Consider the following 26,697-nt stretch of genomic DNA (forward strand, 5'->3'; position numbering starts at 1 on the left):
TGCTTTACAACGTTGTATTAGTTTTTGCTGTACAACAACATCAATCAGCTATATGTATACATATATCCCCTCCCCCTTGAACATCCCTCCCTTCCCCTTCCCCCATTCCGCCCAGCTAGGTCATCACAGAGTACTGAGCTGAGCTCCCTGTGCTATATAGCAGATTCCCACTAGCTATCTATTTTTTACGTGGCGGTATATTTATGTCATTAAAAAGCACCATTACAACAAAATAAAGATATACTGACCAAAGAAAACACATGTGTTTGCCCCTAGGCAAACATAAAATAAAGAGTATACTACACTTTGGAACTGTGGATAAAGATGTACTTTTTATTTATGATAGATTAGGTTTGACATAATACATCTTTATCCATAATTCCAAAGTCCAGTATAACCTTTATTTTATGTTTGCCTAGAGGCAACTAGAAGTGTTTTCTTTGGCCAGTATATCTTTATCTTTGTTGTAATGGTGCTTTTTAATGATGCTTTATGACAATGCCTGTACCTCCCCATTTGATAACTATTCCATCATCCAATCCTCTTATACTTGACTGCTTCACACATTTATATTACCTGGCTGACATTTGAGTTTAGGCCCCTTTACCAAGAGGCCAAAGAAATGAGGGCTCTGTCTTATGAAGTCACAAAGACAGAAATGGCTGTATCTGAGCATGTTAAAACATGAAAGGCAGAATTGATATGAATGTGGACTCAGGCACCTGGTTAGAACTGATGTATTCCAACTGAAAAGATACATTTGGGACCCACATAAAGAAGTCTGGCAGTACAGAGCAGATTGTAAACATATTCACCCAGAAAGCCATTATCAAGGACCTGCTGTTTGGTGAGTGACTTAAGTCAGACAGAGAAGGAGAAACATCATATGACATCCTTTATATGTGGAATCGAAAAAGATATGATACAAATGAACTTACAAAACAGAAAGAGACTCACAGACTTAGAGAATGAGGTTATGGTTGCCAGGGGGAAGGGATAGTTAGGGAGTTTGGGATTGACATGTACACACTGCTATATTTAAAATGGATAGCCAACGCGGAACTGCTGTATAGTATAAGGAACTCTGCTCAGTGTTATGTGGCAGCCTGGATGGGAGGGGAGTATGGAGGAGAATGGATACATGTATATGTGTGGCTGAGTTGCTCTGCTGTGCACCTGAAACTATCATAACATTGTTAATTGGCTACAACACAATACAAAATAAAAAGCTTAAAGAAAAGAACATGCTGTATGAGCTTTCTACTAGTACATAATAAAAAGTGTATAAAGGAATGATCTTTATTATAATATGATCATCATTGTTGCCATTGCCATTGCTATGATTATTAGTCAGACACAATTCTAGGAAGGACAGAGTCACATAAGAACTGTCTTTCTCTTCATTCACAAATTGAATATATCCCCAATGTCTTGCACAATTCCTGATATATGCTGGTTGCTCAAAACATTTCTGAAGAATAATCAGAATAAATAATGGAAGATTAAGGAAAGGCCATCCTTAGCCTTTGAGACCAACATCCAAATTCTCCTCTGACAGTTTCAGAAAGACAGTCGTCAATCATTCTAGGAAGTTGTCAGGGCAGCTCTAGGACTCTGATCTTCCTGAAGGAAATGAAAGGAGAGACTGTCTATGCTCAGTTGCGTCTGACTCTCTGTGAATCTATGGACTTTAGCCCACCAGGCTCCTCTGTCCATGGGATTTCGCACACCAGAATACTGGAGTGGATCACCATTTCCTCCTCCAGGGGATCTTCCCGACCCAGGGACTGAACCTGTGTCCCCTGTGTCTCCTGTATTGCAGGTGGCTTCTTTACCACTGCGCCAAGACTATCTCACTGGAAAAGGTTTCCCAGGAACTGGATAGGAGTCTACGTGGATGCATTACATAATGTCTGCAGAGAATTATGGTTGTAAGTGCTATATAAGCACCAGACAACATTAATATTACTATTTTAAAAAATTGAGCATTCCATCATTTCCTATGCGGTAACCTTAGCACAGCAGAATTGTTTAAGTGTTCCCTTTAAAATGCCCTCTGATAAGACTAATCATTGATTGGATTGCCAGCTGGTGCACTGGTAATTTTCTAGAAGTACATCACACAAACAGGTCAACAGGGGCAGATGTGGTGCACTTGCTCGGAGACTGCTCAGGTCTTATGTGGATTGTTACAACAGCCTCCTTACTTTCTCCTGGCCTTAGATGGGCCCAGGCAGACAATTCCTAACTATACTGGTCCATCCTCCTAACTATATCGGCCTTTCTAAATTGTGATCTGTCTAATCATGTCACTGTTATACATTAAAACCATTCACGATTTCTTTTGGGCTTAAATACATCCTGATTCCTTAGCAAGGCACAAATTGTGCTAGGGCTCTCCAGCCTCTCTTCTGAGCATCCTGCTGCTGCTGCTGCTGCTAAGTCACTTCAGTCGTGTCCGACTCTGTGCGACCCCATAGACAGCAGCCCACCAGGCTCCCCTGTCCCTGGGATTCTCCCGGCAAGAACACTGGAGTGGGTTGCCATTGCCTTCTCCAATGCATGAAAGTGAAAAGTGAAACAGAAGTCGCTCAGTCATGTCTGACTCTTTGCGACCCCATGGACTGCAGCCCACCAGGCTTCTCCGTCCATGGGATTTTCCAGGCAAGACTACTGGAGTGGGGTGCCATCGCCTTCTCCATCTGAGCATCCTACCACTATCTAAATACTCCAGAGCACTGTGGAGTCTCTTCCCACTTCTCCAGGTGACTTTTCTGACTGTTGTACCCCTGGGAAACTCCTAAGTAGCTTTCAAGTATCACTTTCACCCTGAAATCTTCCCTGATATCTAGCCAAAGAAACAGAATGGATCACTATCTTCTTTACACCTCTATAATACTGGACAATATTCTTCTTTCAAGATCTTTGGCTGCAACTTTTGGAAGTCCAGCTTTAAACAACTTAAGCTATAAGTGGAATTTATTCACTCATGTCACCAAACTGCACGGTGGGTGGGCCTTATGATGACAGAGACTGGAGTCTTGGAACAAATCAGAAATTCTCCCTCAAACAACTATCTTCAAGGGGCAGAAATTACAGACACTGACTTCCCCAGGTCTGCATCCACACACGCAAGAGACCAGAAGGGAAGGGATCCTTCTCACTAATTCTAGTTAAAACTTTTCAGAGGAAGCATTTTGGTTGTCTGGCTTGGTCCACGTGTGTGTCTCTGTAACTATCTTCTTGGGGAGGAGATAGGTACTATGATTCACCCAAACTGCGTCCTGGGCTACTTTGATCTGGGAGTTGGGCACCATAATCAGCAACCCCATCAGCATCCTTATGGGCTTTATAATGGAAAAAAGCAGTGATCCAGAGAAGAGGGTACAATCTAAGTAGGGATTTCAGATAGGCAGGAAAAACAGGTATCAACCAGTTTTTCAAAGTTTTTAACTAATGATTTTCAGCTGGGTTATAACTATGCACCTCTCCCTGGAGTCAGAGCTTCTGAAGTTTAAGTATTCTGTCTTATACACTTCTCTTTCACTAACTCCTAGCACGCTAGCACTATGCCTGATGTCATGTTGTCAGTTAGCTAATGTTTGTCGTTGAATTAATAAATGCTATTTCTCCAAGGATCTGTGATTAAAACATCCAGTGAACATAACTACTGAATTTGGCTGGGTTTTGAAGTTCTTTAAGTGACTATTTACAGAACCTCCATAGTTGAAAGGTCATTGAATGGTTCCAAACATAATTAAAACAAAACCTTTTTTACACACCCCAAAATTTATACATACATATAAAACTTAGAAAACAATGTCAAATTTTATGAATCCAAGAGTAGGGATATCTGCATTATTATGGTCTTAAATATGCAAGCAGTCAATAAGTTATCTATGATGTGACATTTTGAATTTGATGTGGTGGTGGAATGATATCATGGGGTTTTTTTTGATCTCATGGTCTTTGTGTGAATGACTTTTATTTTCTTCATTAATTTGAAAGACACGCTGAAACAGAAAAAAATAGAACAGCCACTGAATGAAACGTTTATACCATGAAAGACAGTACCATCAGGAACATTCCAAGATATTCTTTTTTTTTTTTTGTCAACTTATTGGGAAAATTTTAGTCCATGATGTTAATTACAACTTTAAATTTTTTTGAAGCTTGCATTTTCCTCTTTAATGGAATGGAATAATAATTATAAAATAGATGTCTCTATTTTGCTTAGTCAGTCTTGGGTAATTATTTTTACCATCTTTATGGAGGTATAATTGACAGATACAAATTGTACATATTAAAGTTTGATTTTCTAAGGTTTTATTTTATATAGGAGTATAGTTGATGAACACAATAATTTTTGAAATACAGCTAATATTAATTGATTTCACACTTTTAGCACTTTTGTAAAAGCCATCTAACCCTTACAAAAACCCCATGAGTTATAGGAATTATCCCTATTTTATATATTAAGAAGCTATGGTTAAAAGATCCCTGGGATTTCCCAAGTTCACAAGGGTAATACTCTTCCCCAAAAGAATAAAAATTCAGACCCTCTGATTCCAAGTCCATTGCTGTGTTCTTAAGGAAATTATTTAATATCTCTGAGCAAAATAGGAATAATAACACTGATTTCTTTTTGAATTGACTATTTACTTATTTATTTACTTTTGACTGCGCTTGGGCTTTCTATAGTTGTGGCAAGTGGGGTCTACTTTTCCTGCACTGCTTGAGGTTCTCATTGTGGTGGCTTCATTGGTTGTAGCTCACAGGTTCTAGAATGCAGGCTCAGTAGTTGTGGCACACAGGCTGAGTTGTCCCACAGCATGAGATCTTCTCAGGCCAGGGGTCAAACCCTTGCCCCTGCATTGGCAAGTAGATTTTTAACCACTGGACCACTAGGGAAGTCCCAAACACTTACTTCTAAAGATGGTTGTAAGGAATAAAAGGAAAATATACATATGTATGTATCAGTTCAGTTCAGTTCAGTCGCTCAGTTGTGTCCAACTCTTTGCGACTCCATGAACCGCAGCACGCCAGGCCTCCCTGTCCATCACCAACTCCCTGAGTCTACCCAAACCCATGTCCATTGAGTCGGTGATGCCATCCAACCATCTCATCCTCTGTTATCCCCTTCTCTTCCTGCCCTCAACCTTTCCCAGAATCAGGGTCTTTTCCAATGAGTCAGCTCTTTGTATGAGGTGGCCAAAGTGCTGGAGTTTCAGCTTTAGCATCATTCCTTCCAAAGAAATCCCAGGGCTGGTCTCCTTCAGAATGGACTGGTTGGATCTCCTTGCTGTCCAAGGGACTCTCAAGAGTCTTCTCCAACACCACAGTTCAAAAGCATCAATTCTTTGGTGCTCAGCTTTCTTTATAGTCCAACTCTCTTGTATATACATATATATATCAGTCAGTTCAGTTCAGTCGCTCAGTCATGTCCAACTCTTTACAACCCCATAGACTGCAGCACACCAGGCTTCCCTGGCCATCAGCAACTCCCAGAGCTTGCTCAAACTCAAGTCCATTGAGTCGCTAATGCCATCCAACCACCTCATCCTCTGTCATCCCCTTCTCCTGCCTTCAATCTTTCCCAGGATCAGGGTCTTTTCCAAAGAGTCAATTCTTCACATCAGGTGGCCAAAGTATTGGAGCTTCAGCTTCAGCATCAGTCCTTCCAATGAATATTCAGGATTGATTTCCTTTAGGATGGACTGGTTTGATCTCCTTGCTGTCCAAGCGACTCTCAAGAATCTTCTCCAGCACCACAGTTCAAAAGCATCAGTTCTTCGGTGTTCAGCTTTCTTTATGGTCCACTCTTACATCCATACATGACTACAGGAAAAACCATAGCTTTGACTAGATGGGCTTTTGTTGGCAAAGTAATGTCTCAGCTTTTATATATATATATATATAATGCTTAGTGCAAAGCTAGTCAATACACCACAGTTGCTACTTTTGTCAAGGATGCTAGAAGAGATTCTTGGACTTCTGATGAGTCCATACTTGTAGCCAATTCACGTCCTTATCCCATATCCGAGGGGATTCATCCCCCATTTTTTCTCCTCTTTAGTGCTGCCCACTCTATTTCCAGTAGCTTCTTTCTCCCAAGACTGGCTATAGAACAGGTGGCAGGCTCCTGGGCTCCCCTTCCTTGCTGAATCCAAGCCCCCAGGCCCTGTTTTGCTGCCTCAAGCCAGGTACCTCCAGTTGAGAAAAAGAGAAATACCAAGGGGCACCAGAACGTGTGGATCCCAGACCTTGTTCTGACATCGACTGTCTGCCTGACATTTGCACCACTGTTCTCTCAAGTGTGAAATGAGGGTGTTGGACCAGAGAAATTCCTATATTAAACTTTGTTCTGCAAAGGACATTCAGTGAAAATATTTTTACTGTAGAGTCAAGCAATAGCATTACCAGTCTCAGAAGGAAAAAGAAAAGTTTTAAATATTTTTCTAGCCACCAAATAAATCAGCATTGGCCTTGCCTTAGTGCACCAGATCCATTTCGATTATTTCTGACACTTCTTTCTGGCCCTGCTTCTCAGCGAGGATAGCATGCCTGCAGCATACATTCAGAATTTTCTCCTAAACATAGATTCCAGGAAAAGCTGGAGCAAAGAGGACAGAGAAGAAAGAAATAGCATAGATGACATTTCTTTTAGGCTCACTGCCTAGATCGCACTTGGCCTGCTGCCTTCTTCTCATTAGTTCCACTGACTGAATCTGATTAGCCCACCCTGATTTATTTTTGGCAACCTGGGAGCACATGGGCCAATGCTTATTTTCATGGCTGATACAATCATCCTCAAAGCTGTTGTTAGCATTTGGAAGATTAGTTCCTTTCCCTGGAAGCTGTAACTGTCTACAAAGCATCATGACACATGAGACATATATTTCTTCAACACGCTACAAAATTGAGTTTATTTATTCTTCTTTTCGTTATCACAAACACTTCCAGTTTACTGGCTGTTAAAACATACAGCAAAGAATTCTTAGGAATTGCATATTCCATGTCTGTAAACTTATTGTTTTCTGAATTTGTGAATTGACTTCTGTAATCAATAAGGTATAAAAACCAGATTTTAGGTCTATTGGATATTCAGGGCTTGCATCAGCCTCATGTTCCAACTGACTACTGGCAATGGAGAATGGGTCATGTTTTAGATTTGATCCCAAACGTACAGAACTCAGTTTTGAAAATCTGCACATGTATCAGAGGATGAGAGACAAATGTGAACAAAGAGTTCTGGGACTTTCCTGGTGGTCCAGTGGTTACGACTCTGTGCTTCCATTGCAGGGGGCGTGGATTCGATCCTTCATTACAGAACTAAAATCCCATGTACTACAGGCTGTGACAAATATTTTTTTAAAGCAAATCTGGGGGCTTCCCAGGTGGTGCCAGTGGTAAAGAACCTGCCTGCCAATACAGGAGACATGAGATCTGGGTTCGACCCCTGGGTAGGGAAGATTCCCTGGAGGAGGACGTGGCAACCCACTCTAGTATTCTTGCCTGGAGAATCCCATGGACTGTGGAGCCTGGCGGGCTACAGTCCATACCATCACAAAGAGTTGGACATGACTGAAGTGACTTAACACACAGGCATGCAAGTGGTACTGTAGCTATTGTTTGGAGTCCATTTCACGAACGTAAAATAAATGTATTTTAAAAATAAAGTAAATCTGCACTGACAATCCCATATTAAAGAAATTTTCCCAGGCCTATTCAGCTCACAAACCACTTGGCGTATGCCATGTACTGGTCTTAGAGCTGAAGACACAGCTAGAAATAAGATGCAGTCTCTGCCCTGGAGGACTTACAGACTAGTGAGGTAGGGATGGTATTCATACCAATACCACTATTAGGTCTACTAGATGTTAAAATAGAATTAAACTTCTCTTAATAGCCAGATAACCTTTATAAGTGGTGCTAAGTCGCTTCCATCACGTCTGACTCTGTGTGACCCTATGGACTGTAGCCCACTAGGCTCTTCTGTCCATGGGATTCTCCAGGCAGAAATACTGGAGTGGGTTGCCATGCCCTTCTCCAATTCTTTGTTAGCACCAGGACCTTTAAAAACTAAGTTTCTTAAAAAAATTAAATAAGAAGAAAAAAATCAGTATATTTTCACATCTTCTTTTAAAGGATTGATGTATCACATGCTTGATTTGTCTTGACACTATGCGAGGTACCAAAATCAATAAGCAGATTAATTCCAAGAGGAGAAGGCTCCCATATAATTAATGTAATCAGCAATTCTTTCATTCATTTTACAAATGATTATCAGCTATATACTGTGTGTCAGTCTCAATGTTAGGAAAATAAGTCAAGAGGAGAAGACAAAGACATGTGGAATGATCAAGCTTGATACTTGTGTAGATCAGTGGTTAAGAGTCTGAACTATATGTGTGACCTGGATCAAGTGACTTAATCTTTCGGGCTCTCAGTTTTCTCAGCTACAAGCCGAGATTGAAAATAATAATATCTGTCTCCTGAGATCCCTATCAATCTTAAATGTGATGATTATGTCTATAGCCTACCTACCTTGGTACCTGGATGCTTGTAAGTTCTTGACAAGTTTCAGCAATTTTTCTGTCCCACTTTCATGGAAGAAAAACCTGAGGCTCAGAGCAATGGAATAATTTGTCCTGGACATCACACACACCCAGAAGGAAAATGAAAACAGAACAGCAAATGTTACAAAGTACACGAGTCTTGTCAAGATCAGAGAACTGATGTCCCAGTCTGCCTATGGAGTGTGGGAAAGAATCAGGAAGGAATATTTAAACCAACTACACAAATGATTTTTCAAATACTGATCATAAACAATTACCTGGGGTGGGGACTTGGAGCAAAGTTTTCAGTGCACTGACTGCTGACTTTTCCATCAATGCCCACAGCTTTTCAGTCCAGCCCCTTCTTCAAAGAGCATCATGGTTTCTTTTAATGAGGATTGGTTAAAATTTAAAGAGAAGGATTATAAGGTTTCTCAGCCCTGATTTTTTTTTTTTTTTTTTAGTTGTCAGAACTGGCAGGTGAGATGTCAAGGAGAAAATAACTTCGTTGAAACATTCTTCTAGAATTTTCCTAGGACTACAGCAGGACTACTCTCTCCCAAGTAAAACAGTGCTTCTTTAAACCATATAGCTTTTTCAACAGAGATGAAAACAAGGATTTCTCTGAAAGTTTCATTCACTTATTTTTACACAGTTCCATGATGTTTTTATTTTGTGTTCACTACATGGCACAATCCGTGAATTGGAAGTAGCTTTTCAATCCAGAAGAATGCTAAAAGTAAAAAAGCCTGAGAAGATCAATAGCCACAATAGGGCTAATATTCATCTTTTTGATTTTCTGCATATACTAAAAATACCTGGTTACCTTATTTCAGGAAGCAATGCTTGTTACAACATTAGTTTTGGGGAAATTATCTCAGTATAATTTTAATGAAAATAATCTGAAACCTGACCTCCACTTTCTTTTTCTCTGTTTTCTTAAACAGGATGCTACCACATTCCACGTAACTGTCCGAGATGATAATAGCATCGCTGTCTCTTTAGAAGCTTCAGACGTCATGAGTCCATCATCTGTGTATGTTGTGAAAATAACTGGTGAATCAAAAAATTACTTCTTCGAATTTGAGGAATTCAACAGTACTTTGCCTCCTCCCATTATCTTTAAGGCCAATTATCATGGCCTATATTATATAATCACTCTGGTAGTGGTAAATGGAAATGTGGTTACCAAGCCATCCAGATCGATCACTGTGTTAACAAGTAAGCATCATATGTGATATGATCCTCTGGGTTTCTTTGTTGGGTGTATTCTCTTGTAGTTCTCAGAGTCAGTCCAGAACGGAAAGATCAACTGCCTTCAAATCAAGTGACAAGGTTCAAAGTTCTGCTTCACTTTGAATATAGTTTCTCACAGTTTGAATATAGTTTGATCACATTATATTGTAATCTTTTGTTAAAAAAATGTGTTTTAAACAAAAAAGTCAATTTCAATAGTGTATTTTGAGACTGAATAGCCATTTTACATGATTGGACCATGTAATTTGCTATTATATAATTTAATAGTATGATCATAATTTTTTTTCTGCTAGAACATGTAGTCTCATGTTAAGCAACTTGCTTTTTGAAGTAAAGAATTTATACTCATATTTAGCTGGCTCAAATTCCAATTACACATTTTTAGCTGAGAGAGAATAAGAGACATCATTTATCAGTTGCTTTTCCCCACCTCAGCCTGAAAATAGCCTATGTTTCCAATGCCCAAGAAACAAACTGAGAAAAAAAAAAATGTCACTGACATTTTAATCTTTAGTAATGCCTGCCTGAAGAGGTCATGCTGATATTAGAATTTTTTTAGGAGTGGTTTTATCTATATATGATTTTTACTTTACTCTCTGACTTTAAAACCTAATCTCAAAGTAAAATTCAATTCTACTGTATAAGGTGAGGTTGTTGTTGTTTAGTCGCTAAATTGTGTTGTGGACTATAGCCCGCCAAGCTCCTCTGTCCATGGCATTTCCCAGGTAAGAATACTGGAGTGGCTTGCCATTTCCTCCTCTAAGCGATCATCTCAACCCAGGGATGGAGCCTGTCTCCTGCGTTGACAGGTGGATTCTTTACTGCAGAACCACCAGAGAAGCCCCATAAGCTGAGGTATAGATGAAAACTGTTATCAGTTCAGTGGCTCAGTCGTGTCTGACTGTTTGCGACCCCATGAACTGCAGCACGCCAGGCCTCTCTGTCCATCACCAACTGTTATCTATAAGATGGTAGAGTTTATCACTTAAGCAATGTAATGTCTCAGCAAAGTTCTTTTTGTTCATTATTCCTCAGTGCAAATTTTCCAGCGACTGCAACCTTTTAGTTGCCATCTGATCTTTCTGGCTACAGTTAGGGAAAAGGACATAGTGATATTTACAATGGGGTAAAAAGAAAGAGAAACACCAAGAAGCAAGAATTCAGAATCAACCTACAGGACCTATTTTTAACATGTCTGTCAAAAATTAATTAAAGTTTCCCTTGGCAGAATACCAGGAACAGTACCGAGTTCTAAAAATCAGGAATGGCACAGACCCAAGACCTTTAAGGTTTAAAGATATAATGAACAAATCTATAACCTCACTGAATCAAAGAATGGACTTGCCTGGTGAAATACTATCTTAAGCTTCAGAAATAGTGAATTAGGAGCTAATAGAGCCAGGCAGCAGATCTAGGTACATAATGCCTCTAATATAACTCCTTGAAATCAGAAGCCCTCTGATTTGATGCAAAGAGCTGACTCATTGAAAAAGACCTCGATGCTGGAAAAAGATCCTGATGCTGAGGGCAGTAGGAAAAGGGGAAACAGAGGATAAGATAGTTGGATGGCATCAGTGACTCAGTGGACATGAGTTTGAGCAAACTCCAGGAGATAGTAAAGGACAGGGACGTATCTTCATAACGTCAAAGGAACATCTAGTATGACCCTTATGCTTAATTGATGATCAATAAATATTTATTCAATTTAGTTAAGCAAGTAACAGGAAAGAGAGCCAGGGGGGAAAAGGGCTAAGACACAGAGAAAAATAAAGCTGTAGTGACTTTTGCTGACCCAACACTCATTAACATGAGCTCAGCTACTCTGGATTAGACAAAGCTGGAGAAGTCAGCTTTTAGTTAATGGTTCACAAAGAAATTTAAGTAAGTAAATAGTGAAAGATTTCTGAAATATCTTGTTGATATTTTAGCACATGAAGTAAGTTCTATTCAAAGTATCTTCTATTTTCTTTTGTGATTTTATTCTTTGATATGTGGGCTGGGAGATGTGTTGTTGACTATCCAAAAACTGGGCAATTTTGCAGAGACCTTTTTGTTGATCTAAGTAAATGAGAGACCATTGTTGCTGTTCAGTCACTAAGTTCTGTTTGACTCTTTGAGACCCCATGAACTACAGCATGCCAGCTTCCCTGTCCTTCACTATCTCTTGGAGTTTGCTCAGACTCAGGTCCACTGAGTCACTGTTGCCATCCAACTATCTTATCCTCTGTTTCCCCTTTTCCTACTGCCCTCAGCATCAGGGTCTTTTCCCAGCATCGAGGTCTTTTTCAGCGAGTCAGCTCTTTGCATCAAGTGGCCAAAATTGGAACTTTAGCTTCAGCGTCAGTCCTTCCAGTGAATATTCAGGGTTGATTTCCTTTAGGACTGACTGGTTTGACTGCCTTGCTGTCCAAGGGATTCTCAAGAGTCTTCTCCAGCACCACAGTTAGAAAGCATCAGTTCTTCAGTGCTTAGCCTTCTTTATAGTCCAACTCTCATATCCTTTTATGACTGTTGGAAAAACCATAGCTTTGACTATGTGGACTTTTGTCAGCAAAATGATGTCTCTGCTTTTTGTCTAGGTTTGTCTAGGTTTCTATGTAGTAGCTTTTCTTCCAAGGAGCAAGCGTCTTTTGATTTTGTGGCTGTAGTCACTGTCTGCAGTGATTTTGGAGCCCAAGAAAATAAAATCTGTCACTGTTTCCACTTTTTCGCCATCTATTTGCCATGAAGTGATGGGACCAGATGCCATGATCTTAGTTTTTTGAGTGTCAAGTTTTAAGCCAGCTTTTTCACTCTCCTCTTTCACCCTCATCAAGAGGCTCTTTAGTTCCTCTTCGCTTATACAAATTCAATTGTGCAAATTCAATCGAATGGCCTATCTTGTTATGCATTCTGTGAGCACTGGTGGAGTGATGTTTTAATAAATGTCAGTTTAGGTCAGTTGGTTGTTCAAGTCTTCTATCCTTAATGATTTGCTTTCAACTTGTTCTAACAGTGATTGACAGAGAGTGTGGATCTGTTTATTTCACCTTTCACTTCTTTTAATTTATGCTTTATCTATTTTCAAGCTCTGTTGTTATGTTGTTAGGGGCAAATACTTTAAGGATTACTATGTCTTCCTGGTGGAGAAGGAAAGAGCAACCCACTCCAGTACTCTTGCCTGGAAAATGGGTTGACGTTCTTATCTGTATGCAATGTCCCCCTTTATCCTTGATCAAATGACTTGTGTTGAAGTCTATTTTGTCTGATATTAATATAGACATTTTAGTTTTCTTTAAGTATTTTCATAGTATACTTGTTTCATCTTTATATTTTAACCTACTTACATCTTTATAGGTAAATGGGTTTCTTGTAACAGCATACAGTTGGATCTACTTTTTTCCCCCAATCTGAAAATTTCTGTCTTTTAATTGGAGTGTTTAGACGAGCACTAGCCAATAATCACATTTGTAATATTAAATTTTCTGCTAGACACATATTTTCTGAAAAGGTGAAATAAATTTTTATAACATAGTTTACTTAACCAGTTACATTCAAAATATTATTGTTTTAGCATGTCAACTTAAAAAAAGTACACACAACCTGAAAGTTGAAAGTTAAGTTTTGTTCAGGGGACATACTGAGAACTTCAAGCTCTGGAGGCAGCATCTCAAGTAACCCTGAGAAAACTGCTCCAAAGAGGCAAGCGGGGAGCTAGGATATATAGGAGTTTTGCAACAAAGGGCAGATAGTAGGAACAGCCAATTGTTAATAAAAGAAAATAAAATATCTCAAGGAATGTAACCATCTTCTATGTATGGGAGGGACTTCCTGGAAAATGCTAGTGGGAAAGAATCCACCTGCCAGTGTAGGAACTGCAAGAACTGTGGGTTCTATCCCTGGGGTGGGAGGATCCCCTGGAGGAGGAAATGGCACCCACTCCAGTGCTCTTGCCTGAAGAATCCCATGGACAGGGAAGCCTGGCAGGCTACAGTCCATGGGGTCACAAAGAGTCAGAGAGGACTGAGCATAAATGCACACAGACTGCCTGCAAGGATCAGGAAAATGTTAGTGGCTTTCTTCTCTCTGGCTTTAATGGTGCTCCTTCTTTCTGCCATGCCCTACTAAAGGGAAAAGAGTGGCAGTGTCCCCTCTGGTGTCCCAGAGGGGCTCATCTTTGGAATTTAGTTCATTTGGTTGCCTTGCAATCTCATCTCTCTGAGAAACTCAAGAAAAATTATGTCTCACGCATTATTTGGCTTTTTCTTCTCACTGTTAGATGTCGAGGGATAATATTGAATTGCAGTTTTCTACACCCTAAGTGAAAGAGGAAACCTGCATTGATATCTAAAGAGTAAAAATTAATTAATGATGGTTTATTGTCTCTCACCTTCTATTCCATTTTCAAATACTTAATTACACCATCCCAGTTTTGAAAGCAGTAATAGTTTGGGACTATAGGAACTGGGTTTTTTGGTACAAATATTTCTGGAACATTAGTGATATTTGGGTTTCAGCTTCCTCTTTTAGAAAAGAGAGAGTTAAAATGGATGAATAAGATTACTTTTGAGCTCTAAAATTACCATTATTTATCAGCTAATGATATATTTTTCCCATCTTTATTTTTCTAAGGGGAAGGTTTCTTGAAAGTTTACGAAACATTTGTAGGATCTGCTCCCATAGCTGACAAGTTGAGAATAAAAGGGTACATTTGATGCAGTCATTTCTTGTGTGTTAGATCTTTGTCTTCATGAAATAAGCAATGACAAAGCAATTGGCCCTAGGGCAGTCCTTTGATATTTCTCTACAGTTGTTCTGAGTCTGGCACTCTCAGAGAAAGCTGAGGAACATAGAAAAGAATAAATTCGGCACAAACAAGTCATTTGGCCAGTTCAAGAGTTTCATAACCCTTAGGTTCTGACATCTGATTAATATTTAACTATTTGAGAACCTTTAGCATATCATGGGCACATTAGAAACAAGGAGTAGTTTCTCAGGAGATAAAATAATACATGAAAACAACTTCTTAGAAAGTTGGGAAATCCTGTTTACACACTACTGTCTCCTGTGTTTGTAAAGTCCTAGAGACATGACTGCAGAGCATACATGGGGCATACAAATTCAGCCATGATAAATAAAAATAATGTCGGAGTTTTTACTTTATATATTGTCTACATTCTCTATGCCACATCCTACGTGGCAGAGAAATAAATAAAATGCTCATTCTCAAAGATGGTATACAAGAGTGGAAAAGATAAAGAAAACATTACAAATATATGATAAGTGCTGTAAAAGAATTATGTAAGAGACTACCCTCTTAGGAAACATTGGGAAGGCACCTCAGAAGAAACAATGATGAAAAATTTAGTGAAAATTTGCCAAATGGATAAGCAATGGAAAGTGTTACACTCAGACTTAAGTGAATCATAGATTTTAAAAAATGCAGGCATAGGTGCATAGCAGGGCACACCTGTGAACTACAAGAGTAAAGATGGCAAGCATCTGTGATTCCAGAAAATGAAGAAAAAGGTCACTAGAAATATTGGGAATAACCTTGAATACTTTACAGAAGTGTTTAGACCTTAATCTTTAAGTGATGAGAAATGAGGATGGGTCTTATGCAAAGGAATGACACACAATTTGATTGGGGGAAATCTCCTTCTTGTAACAGAGCTGCAAGGCACACGTTCTGAATCTTGCCTTGGAATGGACAAATTACCACGCAGATTTTGAATAGTGGATCAAAGCATGAACTTTAGAGTCAGAGAAATCTGGGAACCATAATGTAGACTTTGGCAGATTATTCCATTCTTCTAGTTTTCTAATTTATAATCTAGTCCACTGGTTAGCCAACTTTTCCTGTAAAGGCCTAGGTAATAAATATTTTATGCTTTGTGGACCATATGGTCTGTGTTACAGTGATTCAACTCCACTGTTAGCAGAAAAGCTGCCATAGATAATACGTAAACAAATAAGCATGGCTGTATTCTAAGGCAACTTTATTTAAAAACACCAAAATTTGAATTTCACATAATTTTCATGTGTCATGAAATAGTATTCTTCTGTTGAGTTTTGTCAACCATTTTAAACTGTAAATAGCCTTCTTTGCTCAGAAATCATACAAAAACATGTGGCTGGCCAGATTTGGCTTGTGGGCTGTTGATTACTTATTTGGTAGTGGGTGCTATTAAATGATGTAAATTTTTTATACTAAAAAAAAATTTAAATAAACTCCTTAACATAGTTTGTAGCATCCAGTGTAAGATCACTAAGTATAATTAATACCAATGACATTAAATAGAAATTTTCTCAAGAAGCTGAGAGCAAAGGAGAAACAGAAAAGATCAGATGGGGAAAAATCAGTGAGGTGGAGGTGACAGATTTAAAACAGAGACTGACAAAAGTGAGAATATCAAGTAGCCTGAAAGCTTAAAACGTTTAAACAGAGACAAGAAAAATTAAGGTGGGGTTGGAGGCAGGAAGAGTAATTTAGAAAGTTGTTTAAATATTCCAGGAAAATGTTGGAGAGGAAGAAATTCTTACCTCCCCTTCTAGGTTTTTCAGGCTGGCCTAAGAATTAAATTGATGTGAGGCAGATGAACAAAAGAAAATCAAACTGAAACGTAATCAATTGTGTAGATGGGAGAGACCCAGGAAAACAAGAATTCTCCGAAGTGGCCAAAACCTTCTCCTTAGAAACCATCTGCAGCTAAAGACAAAAGAAGATGTTGGGGGTAGTGATTTGAGACCATAAAGGAGGGGGAAGGCAATGTACATGAAGATGGAAAAGCAGATGTTTGATAAACAAATGTTTGCTGGGCCCTGAAGAGACCACAAGACACAGAGAGGACTCTGATCTCCAAGCCCTGCTGAGTTTCTCTCACCACCTCCAGCCCATATTCTTTGCCAATCCTTCTGGTGATACTCTATTCCAGGAACAGGCCCTCTATCTAAATTCTTTTAGGCAGTTAGGGGGAAAGTCAAAGTTTCTTCCTGACTCTTCTGTTTCTTAAAAAAGCCTCATGCCAAAGAGACACATTTTGTGGTGGCAAATTTTGCTCTCCTACAAAAGAAATGATGAGGACTTGAAACTTAGTAGATGCAATGTTAAACATCCTTCCTGGGCCACAGGTGGCTGCTGCTGCCAGCTCAACTCAGTGGCCTGCTTGGATACAGCTGAACCATTAGGTCAGGTCCCAGGCTGTATCTAAGCATCAGACAAGAGTTCTGGCCTGGGACCTGGATCGTTCCCTTTTCCCTACTCCTGACATCAGAAGTAGGAAACTAAGCCCAGGTTTGTCTCCATCAAGAGAATCATGTCAGAAGACACATGTCCTTAGGTTGGTCACATCAGAAGCAAAGGATACTGAGCTTTCCTTTTAGTTCCTAAAAACAGAGCAATCACAGGAAGAAATCACCTTAGCAATTAGCGGATACTAACAAGTACAAGCCTACATCTGCTTTCTTAAAACAGTACTTACTCTGCATTTGCTTTTGTTTTTTCAACTTCTAAGATAGTCACATCCAGAACTTTTAAGAGTCTTTCTATTTATGAACTGTCATGATGGCTCAAAGGGAATTATGAAACAGGAAACATTCAATTTGAACATAGTTTTTATTATGTGGGCCACCTAATAAGGAAATAATAACCCTATTAAATGCCATTTTTAATTTTTTATTAAAAGAAAAAATGGGACTTTATGGTAGGATTTTTTAGTAAAAGTAATGCGGTAAATTTCTGCTTTGTTGTATATTCTTTTCTCCCACCACAAAGTGAAAAGAAAACCAGAAATATATTTCTAGGCTCAGAAATAAGACAGGTGTCTCCATGAATCAGAAACTCAAAGTAGGGAAGAAGGCTAAGGTCATGGAGCCTTTGTGCTCTGAGTCTGAAAGAAGACGGTACTGAGTCTGGGTCACCAGAGGGTAGGAAGGATTGAATTTTTACATGTTAGATATGACCCAGAGCCAGGCTCACTGCTGAAAGAAAAGATTCTCCCTGCTTGCCAAAAAAGGCACATGTGGAGTCTTAAGGGTGCAAGAGACACATAGTCTTACTATCAAGTACCAAGCTTAGTTACCCTCTTACTCAGAGAACGAGTTTGTGAAAACAGCTATATCATCCATAATATCAAGAACCCCAAAGTGATATTATATGCCCTGGCCCTAGACTACAGCTTCTGGTGAGCTGAAAGGATGCTAAACTGCCTCAAAACAGTGAAGAAAAAATAAGAAATGGGACAATGAGAAAGCAAATTTTGGCCAAGGGCTTATGGTTTAGAACAAACAAAATCTATGCTAAACAAGACAGACATCAAAATTATTATCACATTTTGGATTATGTTTTATGTAGCAACAAAAATGTGTAGTATGTTATCATCAATAAAATGATAGACGAAAGAATTATACTTATTTAAAAAGATTAAGCAATAATGAAACAAAAATTGGCAAAAATAAAAGAAACATTTAGAATAAATATAAACTTAGATTTTTAAAAACAACAAAAAAGATATTTAGCTACAGATTGATACAAAGTAGGTAATTGTTGAATGAACTAAGTCAAATTTTGGGTTCTTATGTTATTGAAATTGAAATTTCAAAGTGTAAAACTTAAACTAAGTCTATTTCATTTAGGCTATAGATGTCCAAGAATCCTCTCGATGCTAAAAATTTGAATCAAAATCAGTTTTTTCTATAAGAGTTGATTTGTGCTTTGTTGCTCAGTCGTATCCAACTCTGCAACCCCACAGACTGTGTCCATTGGATTTTTTAGCTGAGAATACTGGAGTGGGTTGCCATCTTCCCCATTCAGGGACTGAACCTATGACCCTTGTGCCTCCTGCTTTGCAGGTGGATTCTTTACCCGCTGCGCCATCAGGGAAGCCAATAAAGAGTTGACTCCACGCCAAATTATTTTAAATATTTTCTTGAATGAAATGCATGCTAATAAGACTCATTCATTAGTCCCTACTAAAGAGTGAAGGGACTCTGGCATTGTACAAGACTTGGGCTGAAAAGTGGGAATGGAGGGGATTCAGACGTAAATCAATCAATCGGTTATTTAAAAAATGAGTATTTATTTACAAAGTTTTGTGATGTTAGCAACTCATACAAATAAAAATAAACATTTTTAAACTTCTGTAGAAAGGTAGGTAAATATCATGAACTATAATTCTCATAATATAGGATGGTTTGCAATTTTATACTTATTATTTAAAAAGTGCTAAGCTCACATGAAGAAATAACTGATTATTAAAACATTTATCCCTGGTCAGAGCCAAAACGTTGGGGCTTCCCTGGTGGCTCAGAGGTTAAAGCGTCTGCCTGGAATATGGGAGACTCAGGTTCGATCCCTGGGTTGGGAAGATCCCATGGAGAAGGAAATGGCAACCCACTCCAGTACTCTTGCCTGGAGAATCCCATGGAGGGAGAAGCCTGGTAGGCTGCAGTCCATGGGGTCGCAAAGAGTTGGACACGACAGCGACAAACTACTAGAGTCAAAACATGTTTTCTATTGTACTCAGTCATGTCCCACTCTTTGACCCCAGGGACTGTAGCTTGCCAGTCTCCTCTGTCCATGGAACTTTCCAGGCAAGAATATTGGAGCGGGTTGCCATTTCCTCCTCCAGGGAATCTTCTCCACTCAGGAATCCAACAATGCGAGTCCTTTGCATCTCCTGCATTGGCAGGTGGATTCTTCACCACTGCACCCGCCTCCCAGGAAGCCTATTTTCTGTTACTTGTCTGTTATTAATATCAAATTTTCTTGACTTGGGGGAGAAATAAACTAGGAATCTGTAGATACAGACTCCGCCATGTCCTTGTTAAATTACCTTTGACAAGTAATTTAAAGTCTCAGTCATCATTATTTTTATATGTTGAATGGTGATATGAATATTTGCTCTTCCTAGATCTTAGGATTGTTGCAAAAGGCAATTGGAAAAATGAATATGAAAGTTTTTTGAAAAGCAGAAATCACCACATAAAATATGCTTTATTAATTACTGCTAAGGAGAACAGTCAGCCTAGGAGTACTGAGGAGTTTAGTGTCTTACAGATAATTAAAGTATGTGTAAAATGCTAATAGGTGTCATCCTGGGCACTTCCAAGTATTAATAATGGTATTTTGCTCTTTTCCCAATTCCCCTTTCTCCATTAACTTTCCTTCTGCAGAACCTCTTCCTGTAACCAGTGTTTCAATATATGACTATAAACCTTCTCCTGAAACAGGAGTCCTCTTTGAAATTCATTATCCAGAAAAATATAACGTTTTCACAAGAGTAAACATAAGCTATTGGGAAGGTAAAGACTTCCGGACAATGCTATATAAAGGTAAGAGGCAACAGAAAGAAGAAAAATGATGACTCTTACATTTTACATAATTTCTGCCAAACGGTCTTGCTCTTGCTTTGAAGAAGTCTTATAATTCACTGTTTGGTCATAATGAATCAATAAAAATAGTTACTGATGCATGAAAATATTGTTATGAGGAGACTTAAAATGTTTGGTTCATTATTTTAGAGTCATGTGTCATGCATAAACATAAGAAAAACTCAAATTATTATGACTTACATGTTATTCTTGCCAAATATTATTCCTGCATGTCTGGTGCAGGAAAAAAAATTAAATTTAAATTTAGAAGCACAGCACCTATTCATTTCCTTCTGAGTGCATTAAGGCATTTCCAGACCTGGGAAGTTAGATGGGGGTCTTTTGAAAAGTTTCATTTGGAGATGGTCCAACATTATTCTTGAATGCTTAAGACAATACTTTTCAGTTCCTTTGTGTATATTTATCTGTATGACTAGTTAAATGACTGCATTGATATACAAAAATGAGTTTCAGTATTTTTACTGGCTTGATTGGAATCTTGTGGTCAGAGAGAGAGAGAAGAGGGTCCAGGGGAATTAAAAATTTCTAGAGAAACCCAATCAATTTCTCTGAATAAGCTAGAGGGCAGAAGGTGCCAAGTGTGATAGGGACAGGGAGAGGACAGAGGACATTCAGTTTTTGGAACTGAACTGGAGAGACAAATATTCTCAGGACACAGAACCACTACTTTTATCTGCACTGAGTGTAGGTGCTCGTCTCAAAGTTGATTAGTTGTGAATGAAAACCAGGTAGAGGATACTTACTCAACCACCTAAGGCATGATACCCAGAAACATCCCACTTTGACTTGCTGTTTTATAAACTCCTGAATCTTCCATGGATTTTTTTTTAATGAGACAATGTTTAAGGCACATGCAGTAACTCTACAGGTTTTTTTTAAAAAACTTAAAAAAAAATCAAATAAACAAAAATAGACTCTATTACTGCATTCTTTGTTTTCAATGAATCCAGATTACCTGAAAATTAGTAATTGGGACCTTGTTTGCTTATTGATCACATGCAAATATAAGTTTATAAATAACTGAAAACCATCACTGACACTTTTGTTGAGCTAAATTCCATGAGTTTAAAAATGTTAACTAGTATGCTCTTTTTTTAAGTTAACTAATTTTTCAAATTATTTTTGGCTTTTCATTCAGTAAATGGTATTTTCAGTTCCTTTCTCTCATTTCTTTCCAACTTGGATTGGGTTTTTAAGTTTATTATTATCTTCCAAAAAAAAACCACATTTTCTAAATAAAATTCAATTTTTTAAATATTTTTCTTTTTTCAAGAAGGTCCCATTTGCCAAATGACAAATCATTTTCTTTTAAAAAAAAATAGGCTATATTTTACAAGTGAGTCTTGTAACATTTCTTGTAAAATTATTTTTTCCTAAGTAATAAATTGGCAAAATACCTTGGGTTCTTACAGTAAATGATTAGCATAAACCTAATCTCTACAATTTCTATATGTTACCATTTCCACTTAATACATCCAATGTTCCTATAATAAAATTTTAATTCCAATTGTATCTAATTCTTGCAGAAAAAGCCTTTGAGTCTAAAACTTTCAATTTTCATCTCTAGCATTAAATCAATTTTTTATTACTGACTATACTAGAAATCACAGGAAATATTATTTGACAGATAGTCATAATTGTTCAAAACTTTCTAGAAGTCTGTGACATTTAGAAAACCAAAAATTTAATATAATTGTTTTTTTTTCTCAGATTTTTTAAAGGGAAAAACAGTGTTTAATCACTGGCTGCCAGGAATATGCTATAGTAATATCACCTTTCAGCTGGTGTCTGAGGCAACTTTTAATAAAAGCACTCTCGTGGAGTACAGCGGTGTCAGTCATGAACCCAAACAGCATAGAACTGGTAGGTCACTTGAAAAATCAAATTTAGTGAAAAAATAATTAAATTATATGTTGTTGTTATATATATGCTTTCTGTCATTCTAAGGAAATTTCTGTTCCAGAACTCAGAAAAAAAAATACATATTTCAATAATCTAAAATGAATTTTCTATCAATGTAAAATGAACTGAGCAAAATACTCAATAAAAAATTTAAATGTCAATGAAATCACAGATTTTTAATCTTTGAATAAAATAGCATGTGATATTACCAAAAGTTATAAGTAAGTAACTGAATCAAGTAGACATCAGTAAATCTACAATATGACATAATAACCATATGGCAGAAGAACAGATGTGAGATGTTCTAGTATAGATTATCTGATTATTGAAAGAAAATATTAGGATTTAGATACACCTAAAACTTGGCAGTGCTTAACTTTAGCATCATCACTAATATGAAGCACAATCATAGGATGGATAGATGGATGAATGGATGGATGGATAGATAGATGGGTAGGAAGGTGAAAGAATGGATGGGTAAAATAAATACACACATGCTAACTACCCATCACCAATACCAATATAACTGACAGTTTTTCCCTAAAACACGCTTAAGTATTCGTTAAGCATGAGGAATTCATACAAACATTGGAAATGGGTTATAATAGATCACCAACAGACCCTGCCAATCTGAAATTTTAAGATGTCATGATTCTCATTCTTTAGGCCAAAACAAAGAAACTATTTCAGCTAAATATTAATATTTTATTCACCTCACATCAACACCTAAGATTCTCCTTGTAGTTTTCATTATTCAAGTAAAGAAACTAGTTGAGCATCTTTTACCTGGGAGATTTTTAAAGTACCAGGAGAGATGAAGACAAAGTCCACTGAAATGGTTTCCTGGCCGCAAAAATGGTAGAGGTACTACTGGCACTCATGGGCGTCCCTGGAGGCTCAATGGTAAAGAATCCGCCTGCCAATGCAGGAGACATGGGTTCAATCCCTGGTTCAGGAAGATCCCCTGGAGGAGGAAATGGCAACCCACTCCAGCATTCTTGTCTGGGAAATCCCATGGATAGAGGAGTCTGATGGGCTACATCCATGGGGTCACAAAGAGTTGCAACTAAACAGCTATTGGCAATCACACAAGGCAGAATGCAAGAAATATTATTAAAGAGTCAGACACGACTGAATTGACTGAGCATGTACACACAAAGTCATAGAGCAGTATGAAAGAGCAAAAGATTAATTTTTATTAAGAGCTCCTAAGAGGTGAGCATTGAGCTGCTATTTGAAAGATATGTAGAATTTGTTGCAGGTAGAGACCACGCAGTGGCCTTCATAATTTTCTACCACTAGAAAAGCATACTTCCATAATTCATAAACTTATTCTGTGGGCATAATTTTCATTTTGAGAGGTTAGAAGTGAAGCCATATTTGCATGTGTGTTAAAGTTTCTAAAGGTAATTTTGACAGGCAACTCTCCTAAGTGCAACTATGTCATAGGGAGTATTTTTAGCCTTGATAGCTATAAGACACTATAGTTGCTTTTTTGTAAAAAAGATCCAGTGACAGAGACTCGGTTTTTTAGAAAGGAGATTGTGATAAGCTGAAAAATATGAATGTAACTCTACTTTGGAAATGGTTCAGTCACCACTTGGACTAACATAGTACCATTTAATGTATTTGAAGTGTGACTGATGATACAATAATGTGTGGACATCATGTACAAAATCTTAGATAGACATATACTTGAAACGACACTTGTTCTTGATGTAGAAGTACAATTAAACTCTGTTTTCTGAATCTGCTTTTATGTTTGACTCATTAATAAAGTATTCATTATAATAGTTAAAAAATACATAAAATGATAATTCTCTTTCTTACAGCCCCTTATCCACCTCGGAATATCTCAGTTCGTATAGTGAACTTGAACAAAAACAACTGGGAAGAAGAGAGCGGCAGTTTCCCAGAGGAATCGTTCATGAGGTCACAAGATACAATGGGAAAGGATAAAGTCTTCCATTTTACAGATGACACTCCTGAAATTCCCTCTGGCAACATTTCTTCCGGTTGGCCTGATTTTAACAGCAGTGATTTCGAAACAACAGCCCAGCCATATTGGTGGGACAGTGCATCGGCGACTCCTGAAAGCGAAGATGAATTTGTCACTGTGCTTCCCACAGAATACGAAAACAACAGTACACTCAGTGAGACGGAGAAATCGGCATCCAGCTCTTTCTCTTCTTTCCCTGTACAAATGATATTGAGTTGGTTACCACCAAAACCACCCACTGCCTTTGATGGGTTCCATATCCACATAGAAAGAGAAGGTAAAGTACTAGGAAATCAGAGGACGTAAGAAATGGTGCAAAGGTAAAGGAAATGGGAACTTTTAAAAATTACATTTAAAAGAAAGACTGAAGGTAGACAGTTAAGATAAGAAAAATGGTAAAGAAAATGAAGAACTTATTGAATATCCCAAGGCAGAATGAAACCAGAAAACGAAAATGAACAGACTGGGTCAGAACCCAGTTTGGGTAGCTCACACATCGCAAGTAGAGGCAATTGTACACATTTTATTGCTGACATTTCACCTCCCCCAGGCCACTGAGGAAACTTTGAATAGATGTTGAATTAAATTTCTAACTATCACAAATTACAGAATATCCTGGAGAAGGGTTCTGTTTTCCCAGCACACGAATTTGTGAAGCATGCAGCAAAAGAATCTTGCAGGCAACATGGCTACTTTCCCTAGAGTATCAGACCTGCGTTCTGCTTATCAGGCTAGTCTTATTCCCCTCAGGGGGTGCTCCCCTGGAACCAGCACAACTCACATTTTTCCAAAGAGGGACTGGTAGTAGAATAAAAATACATAGCAACTGGTATTCTCACTCTAGCTGCCATATTATATATATTGTATTCACTTAGCAGCCAAGAGACATTCTTTATATTTAGCCCATTACTTTATGAAAAATAGGGCCATGACTTTCAGTAAATTTGGGTCGTGAATCATATCTGAATTGTTGTTTGGTAGATTTTCATAGTGATTTGTTATTTTGTTTTTATAATGACATAATTCATTTTTTGCTCTCCAGTCTAGTAGTTTGAGTGGCAAAGGTTGTCAAGCTGTCAAATTTGAGGTTAAATTGACAGCCTTACTTACATGCTAGGGTATTCAAATCATATAGTCTCATAGATGACATATTCTTTGCCCCTATTTTATCCAATAGAATGAAATACAAGATTTGTGAATTCCTCTATATTGGAGTATAGAGCAACCAACAATACCCAAATATTATATAAAATTGAAATCCTTTGTCATTTACAATTATTTGAGTCAAAAGTCTTAACATCTGCCTGAAATTGCCTATATTTTTTAAAAGTTCCCTTAGTCTTTTATTTTTCTGTTCCTTGATATAGTCTCTAGAAAATAAGGTCTTTTATCTTAGAATATTTTGTAATGCTTATTTCCATGAAAGTTCAATCATGCTTTTATCTGACTGCAGTGGGTTCTGTTAAAGGCTACTCTGGTCACCAAAAGAAAAAAAACTTCAAATGAAGTAATAAGCAGCAGGAGATGGACTTTGAAGCAATGTAAAAATCATTTTTACTTTTAAAAAGTTCTGGAAGTCAGCCAATGAAGCAAAATATAATGTGCCAGAAAATATACCCAGAGGATTATTTCTAACTAGAAAATAATTCAATATACTTTAAAACACTTATGGATAGTTAATGTTATCACAAAGAACTTGCACAACATTTGGTACTATTTCTTTTAATTCTTTATATCCAAATGAGAAAGTTGATCATTGCTATCTTCTCCTAACATTATACTTCCGTTTTGTGTGTATCATTTTACTGGCTGACAGTATGTAAGAATGCAATATATATCTATCCATATTTTTATTGATTTGGACACCATATTTTAATTTAGTTATTTTAAAGTACTGTACGAAAACAATTTGAACTCTTAACCATCTTTTTTCAATAACAGTTTTAGTTTGGAGATATAATTCCAGGGAAAGAGGCAATATAAGAAAATACTTTAAGAAAAAATTAATTGACTTGTCTATAGCCAAGGCTGTTCCAGATATCAATTCATATATATTCTCTTCTTTATATATGATTTAGAAAACTTTACTGAATATTTGACAGTGGATGAAGAAGCACATGAATTTGTTGCAGAACTGAAGGAGCCCGGGAAATATAAGTTATCTGTGACAACCTTTAGTTCCTCAGGATCTTGCGAAACTCGAAACAGTCAGTCAGCAAAATCACTCAGTTTTTATATCAGTAAGTACCAAAGAGATTATTTTGCACTTACAGAGGAGCTAGAACAATGGAGCCGGTGAGATGAATGATGCGTAAGCATCAATTATTCATCAAACCTTAGAGACCCTGAGAATTCTTCAAGGTCATCAGAGGCCCAAATCCATGTGATTTTTGACAGCAGAGAAAATATATGTATGTTTCATCATAACAAATTTAGCCAGGGATTTAACTTGAGGATTTTTTTTTATTATTGAGATAATTGAACATTTGTTAAACTGACTTTTCATACTAGTGGTAACAAACTCTCCAAGGACATGGACAAGTAGTTGAGGAAAGAGGACTTTTGTTTGAAGCCATAATGAAAACTGGTATTTTTGAACTGTATGAAAAG

The 26,697-nt window shown here is 37.7% G+C and overlaps 1 protein-coding gene across 1 annotated transcript in view; it reads left to right on the plus strand.

Annotated features, from left to right (window-relative positions):
• PTPRO (protein tyrosine phosphatase receptor type O) overlaps positions 1 to 26,697 on the plus strand; it is a 277,143-nt gene that overhangs the window by 135,422 nt on the left and 115,024 nt on the right. Inside the window, exons 2-6 of the mRNA XM_040235255.1 lie at positions 9,506 to 9,779; positions 19,968 to 20,126; positions 21,897 to 22,049; positions 23,921 to 24,364; positions 26,166 to 26,327. Of these exons, the coding sequence (XP_040091189.1) occupies positions 9,506 to 9,779; positions 19,968 to 20,126; positions 21,897 to 22,049; positions 23,921 to 24,364; positions 26,166 to 26,327 (1,192 nt within the window). The remainder of the gene's footprint in view (positions 1 to 9,505; positions 9,780 to 19,967; positions 20,127 to 21,896; positions 22,050 to 23,920; positions 24,365 to 26,165; positions 26,328 to 26,697) is intronic.

This window comes from Oryx dammah, unplaced genomic scaffold (assembly GCF_014754425.2).
Source record: "Oryx dammah isolate SB20612 unplaced genomic scaffold, SCBI_Odam_1.1 HiC_scaffold_29, whole genome shotgun sequence".
NCBI lineage: Eukaryota > Metazoa > Chordata > Mammalia > Artiodactyla > Bovidae > Oryx > Oryx dammah.